This window comes from Triticum dicoccoides, chromosome 6A, assembly GCF_002162155.2.
Source record: "Triticum dicoccoides isolate Atlit2015 ecotype Zavitan chromosome 6A, WEW_v2.0, whole genome shotgun sequence".
NCBI classification, from domain to species: domain Eukaryota; kingdom Viridiplantae; phylum Streptophyta; class Magnoliopsida; order Poales; family Poaceae; genus Triticum; species Triticum dicoccoides.
The window spans coordinates 533,791,046-533,796,398 of NC_041390.1; the positions used below are offsets into that span (position 1 = coordinate 533,791,046).

Below are 5,353 nucleotides of genomic sequence, written 5' to 3' on the forward strand. Positions count from 1 at the left end.
CCTCATCAGGTGGCGGCATGCCCCCCCATACCCAGCTCCGTTCCGTCGCTGGCCTGGATTTCAGTTGCCAGGGACTGGCCGCCTGGCAGCATGGCGGCGGGGCCGGCCGCCTCACGTCGTGGCGGCAGGTGGCACGTGTCGCTTGGCGCGCCTGCGCCACGGCAAGGGGGCCTCTTTTGCAAATCTATCCAGAGGTGGTCTTTTTTGCCATTTGGATCCGGCAGGCGGTCTCTTTTAACAAAAAATCATATTTTCCCTACCTCTCCTAGGCTAGGCGTGGTTGACGCTCCGAGTCCCGAGACACGTGACTTCGCCTGGGGATGTGATCTCTCACCGTCACTGCTCTTAACCAACACGTGACGACGGGACCACTGTTGCTCCTCTCCGCCTGCACCGTGGGCCCGCCGCGATCTAACGGCATCCGCGGCGGCAGTTCCCCACCCCCCCTGACCCGGGCTCAAGGGCGTCCATCACAGCCGTCCCGGCCCGCCTCAGCTTCCGCTGCCCCGAGCTCCGCACCGCCCACGTGCGCTCCTGCTCCCCACTCCGCCGTGTGCATTTCCGGGCGCCACCCACCGCCGGCCACCCGGACACGTCCGCCCACGCATGAATATAACCAAAACCACCGACGCGAGGGCCCGAAAATAACTTCACGCCCCGCACGCGAATCGCTCCTCCTCCTCGCCTCACGCCCCGCATTCTCCCACTCGTCACCTGCTTCCGAGCCCCGCGGCAGGGCACGGGCGAGCCGAGATCCACCATTCCACCGGCCGGCACACTGCATTCACCGGCCGTCTCTCCCCGCTCGCCTCTGACGGCCTCGACGTGGCGCGGGCCGTGTTTTGCTGCCTGGCGCGGTGGCCCATCTCCGGCCGGGGTTTCCTATTCCGGATTCGGCCGTTATAAGGAAGGTGATAAGGCTGAGGGGGTAAAATTGGCAACCGGCGCCGGATTGCCGCTAGCTGGCCGCGGGGACGCGTCATCCCTCCCCGTTTCCCGCCGGTTTCGGGGGCACTGCCATTGGACGCGGCGGGCGGCGCTGTATATATAGCCAGCGCATTGCCCGTGCTCGCGTCGTCCGCCGTCGTCCTCGCCGTGCTGCGCTGATTGGAGACGAGGCGATTCCCTCCCTTCTTGGTGGCGTCTTGATGCTCCACGCGTAGGGTGGTTCGCCCGTGCGTGTTTCCGATGGGGTGCAAGGCGGCGGCGGCAATGGGCCTCAAGGCGGGCGGGGCGGGCAAGCTGAGACTCCCGTCTGTGGTGGCCGCGGTGGCGCGGTCGCGGATGATGAAGCTGTGGGTGCTCCGCGCCACCACCACAGTGCTGCTCTGGACCTGCCTCGTCCAGCTCACGGCCGTCGGGGAGACGTGGGGCCCGCGCGTCCTCATGGGCTGGCCGTCGTGCCGGACGGCGCGGCTCGCCATGACGGAGCCCGTGGCGGAGAAGGCCGTCTTGCCGCCAAGGAGTAAGTGCTACTACTACCAACTCTGCTCCGCATTGTCGTTCTTGGGATTGCAACAATTCGCCGATGAGATTTGCCATGCTTTGCATTGTCATCTCCAATGATTTAGAATTCAACCTTTTTTATGCAAATTTCCAGATGTTATTTGATCCCAAATTGGTAGTTCTAATTGGTTAATCATTGCCCAATGGAGGAAAAGAAGCATGTACCGACATTTTTGATTGCTTGAACTCGATATTTATGGGTTGGCCTTTACCTTTTTGGTACCAATTGTAGTGCATTTAGGGACTGGCATGAATGAACCCGAGCTTGGTCTTAGTGTATCAATTAATAGGTTGGCTTATCTTCTTTATAGAAAAACCATGTAGTAGCCTCAATAATGGCACAATTTGGTGATTTTCTGTCTGTAGTACATGCCATGCCATGGTTTATTTCAACGCGACATCAATTGATGTGGTCAAATTTACATTTTCAACACTATTGGGCGTAGAATTTTTTGTTCACTTGCTAGGAAAATTTATGCACATTACGGCGCGTTTCGGCGCATGGTGTACATTGTGCTCGTATGATTTTTAGTTGTCCTTGCCTTTTCTAATCTTTTACTGTCTCCATGTTTGTTCTGCTAGGAATTTATAGGAACAATGGCTATCTGATGGTTTCATGCAATGGCGGGCTTAACCAAATGCGAGCAGCTGTAAGCAGCTTGAAAACTCTCCATTTTTTTCAGTAACTGATTTTCTGGCAGACCATCATGCTTTATGGAGTAGCATCTAATAACCCTCTCATTCGTTGTCTGTTTACTCAGATATGTGACATGGTTGCCATTGCAAGATACTTGAATGTGACTCTGATAGTTCCCGAGTTGGATAAGACATCATTTTGGAATGACCCAAGGTGCACTTGCTATTTTGATATAGCTCTACTTTTCCCATTTGCTTTCGAGCATAGTTAGAGTTGGTTTTATGCTTACCCCTATGGCTGTATACTTATGCGAATATCCTCTTGTTTTGCTTCTAGTGAGTTTCAGGATATATTCGACGTTGAACATTTCATAACTTCTCTGAGAGGCGAGGTTCGTATACTTAGAGAATTGCCTCCAAGAATGAAGCAAAGAGTGGAAGTGGGGATGTTTCACTCAATGCCACCTATTAGTTGGTCAGATATCTCCTATTACCATAATCAGGTTAGATTTTTTTTGTATTGTTAGATGTGTCTTTTGCTACTTAACCTTACAATGCTACTTTTTTGTGTGAAAATGCTTACTGTTAAATTCTTTCGGCACAGATACTTCCTTTGATTCAGAAACACAAGGTTCTCCATCTAAACCGAACTGATGCTAGGCTTGCCAATAATGGTTTGCCCCTGGATATCCAGAAGTTGCGTTGCCGAGTTAACTATGGTTCACTGAAGTTCACACCCCAAATTGAAGAGTTGGGTAGACGAGTGATTCGAATTCTCCGCAAAAATGGCCCTTTCTTGGTCCTTCATTTACGATATGAAATGGATATGCTGGCGTTCTCTGGCTGTACTGAAGGTTGCACGCGTGAGGAGGCAGATGAGCTCACCAGGATGAGGTAAAAATATGCCGGCTCTCGTACATCAAGTAGATCTGTGTTTTGTTACATATTAACAGCTGAGTTGCTCGCCAACCGCAGATATGCTTACCCCTGGTGGAAAGAGAAAGTCATTGACTCTTATGTGAAAAGAAAAGATGGCTTTTGCCCATTAACACCTGAGGAGATTGCTCTTGTCCTCAGAGCATTGAAGGTTGACAGAAGTATGCAGATATACATTGCGGCTGGAGAAATATATGGCGGCAAACGCAGAATGGCTTCTCTTACTTCAGCGTATCCCAACGTGGTATGTATCAATTGGTGCATGTACATCTATGGTTACATCTTTGCAGCATTTCATAGCTATCACTGGTCTGCATGATTGCATATCTCTTATGTCCGTTTTGCTGATGATGAATTTACATTGTTGCATAGGTGAGAAAGGAGACGCTCTTGGAACCGTCTGATCTCAGGTTCTTTCAGAACCATTCATCACAGATGGCCGCACTCGATTACTTGGTGTCACTGGAAAGCGACATATTTGTTCCAACATATGATGGGAACATGGCTAAAGTTGTCGAGGGGCATCGCAGGTATATATTCCATTTGGTCATAGCTCTGCTTCGTAACGAAAATAATCTAATCAGAACATTTTCATACTGCTAAAATCCGACATCATGTGCATGCTAGATCTGAACATTTCAGCATCTTTAACCTGATTGTTAACTATAGAGGAAATTCATGTAGTATTTCATGTTTTTATCCTACAGGTTCATGGGATTCAAGAAAACAATCTTATTGGACCGAAAAATTATCGTTGATCTGGTCGATCGGTATAAGAGCGGCTCATTGCCGTGGGATGAGTTCTCTAAATTAATCAAGTCCGTCCATGCAAACCGGATGGGATCAGCTTCGAGAAGGACGGTGATTCCTGACAAGCCCAAGGAAGAGGACTACTTCTATGCTAACCCTCAGGAGTGTTTGCGCGATCCCGACCTTCTCCGGGCCTCGTGACATTTTCCCTGCCGGCACAGAGTGCACCAGCTCATGCCATTCTTTTGTGACATGCCATGGCTGAACTGGGATTATCCTGCGGCAAATGGCAAGGCATCGTCCTGAGGAGCTGAGCTTGTGCTAGAGAGGAAGGCCTGTGGCTGGGGGCAGAGAGATCAGAGCCGCTCACTTGAATGTGTAGATGTTATAGGGTGGGGGGATAGGTTCTGAAAGAGGGCTGATATTCTTGTATAGATGTTGAGGGCAAGACGATACACTTATCATTCCTACAGGAAAGTTTTTATGTTGCGTTATCGCGTTGTCCAGACCCGATTCCTTCGGATTGGCAGGGAATTTTAGCTCAGTTTCTCTGTGCATCCGGTGGAACTGGGGCTGATCGAGTGTAATCCAAACATGCCCGAATTAAAGTGTGACAAAGAACAGAGACATCATGGCATAGCAATCCTCTTCTTTTCCTCTGTATCTCCTCCAGAAGTTGCACCTCTATACTGCTTGATCAGCTAGATTATAACAGTATATAACCTGAAAGTTTTGAGTAAAATGAACACAAGTCGTCCTCTTGTCAACGACCCTGGTGCATCGAAATGCTATACATGTATTTGCGCTCGTCCACTTGTTGGCGTGCGCATACGGGCATCTCGTTTCCAGTGTGGACCGGGATAGGAAACGCGGATTAAGGTGGGATTAACATTGATGCAAGAGCAGCCGTAGGAGCTTCCGGTCCAAAAAAAAGAGCAATCGTAGGAATTCAGCAATATGGCACTACTGCCTCGTCTTGAGCTCTCCCGGTGTAGTGTAACCCGATCCTAGGTGCATCGTGCAAGGAGCCAGTAACGTCGCCAACGTGCGACGGGGTTCGTGCGCCCGCCTTGCTTTAAGTGGGATCGGGATGGAGAATTTACCTTCACGCAAGAGCAACCAACCTCGGGCGCGTTTAACATTGGTATATACGTCTAGTCTGTTCATTGCATTGCGCTGGCACGGGAGCATGGGATCACTGAATTTTCAGAAGCCGAGGCTGAGCTGATCCAGTTTCCGGATAACCTCTTTATCATGAGTAAGATCATTCCGTAATGGCCATCGGATAACCTCTTTATCATGAGTAAGATCATTCCGTAATTGCCAAATACGCCAAATAAGCATAATCATACGGTCACGCTATGCATTGGTACAATTAATTAAGCAGCACGTTCAGTAGCCATTCTTTGCCACTATTACTAAGTAGCTGGTCTTGGGACCTTCCTCATGGCCTCCCAGATTGCACGTGCATGTCTGCACGCAATCAAAGCATGGTAGCTGTCCTCATCAACAATATCACCAATTG

The 5,353-nt window shown here is 50.0% G+C and overlaps 1 protein-coding gene across 1 annotated transcript; it reads left to right on the top strand.

Annotated features, from left to right (window-relative positions):
- The first annotated feature begins 526 nt into the window (after window positions 1-526).
- LOC119317722 (rhamnogalacturonan I rhamnosyltransferase 1-like) lies at window positions 527-4,460 on the top strand. Its single transcript, XM_037592217.1, has 8 exons — window positions 527-1,465; window positions 2,089-2,156; window positions 2,268-2,356; window positions 2,480-2,645; window positions 2,747-3,036; window positions 3,118-3,322; window positions 3,451-3,608; window positions 3,786-4,460. Exons 1-8 carry the CDS (start codon window positions 1,189-1,191, stop codon window positions 4,027-4,029), a joined length of 1,497 nt encoding a protein of 498 aa, XP_037448114.1. The 5' UTR covers window positions 527-1,188; the 3' UTR covers window positions 4,030-4,460.
- Window positions 4,461-5,353: the final 893 nt, after the last annotated feature.

What these genes read in the sequence shown, in the direction of transcription:
- LOC119317722 (XM_037592217.1), top strand. Translation starts at nt 1,189, where the DNA reads ATGGGGTGCAAGGCGGCGGCGGCAATGGGCCTCAAGGCGGGCGGGGCG. An exon ending in TCTCCTATTACCATAATCAG is followed by an intron (nt 2,646 to 2,746) that starts GTTAGATTTTTT and finishes CTTTCGGCACAG; the next exon opens with ATACTTCCTTTGATTCAGAA. An exon ending in CTTCAGCGTATCCCAACGTG is followed by an intron (nt 3,323 to 3,450) that starts GTATGTATCAAT and finishes ATTGTTGCATAG; the next exon opens with GTGAGAAAGGAGACGCTCTT.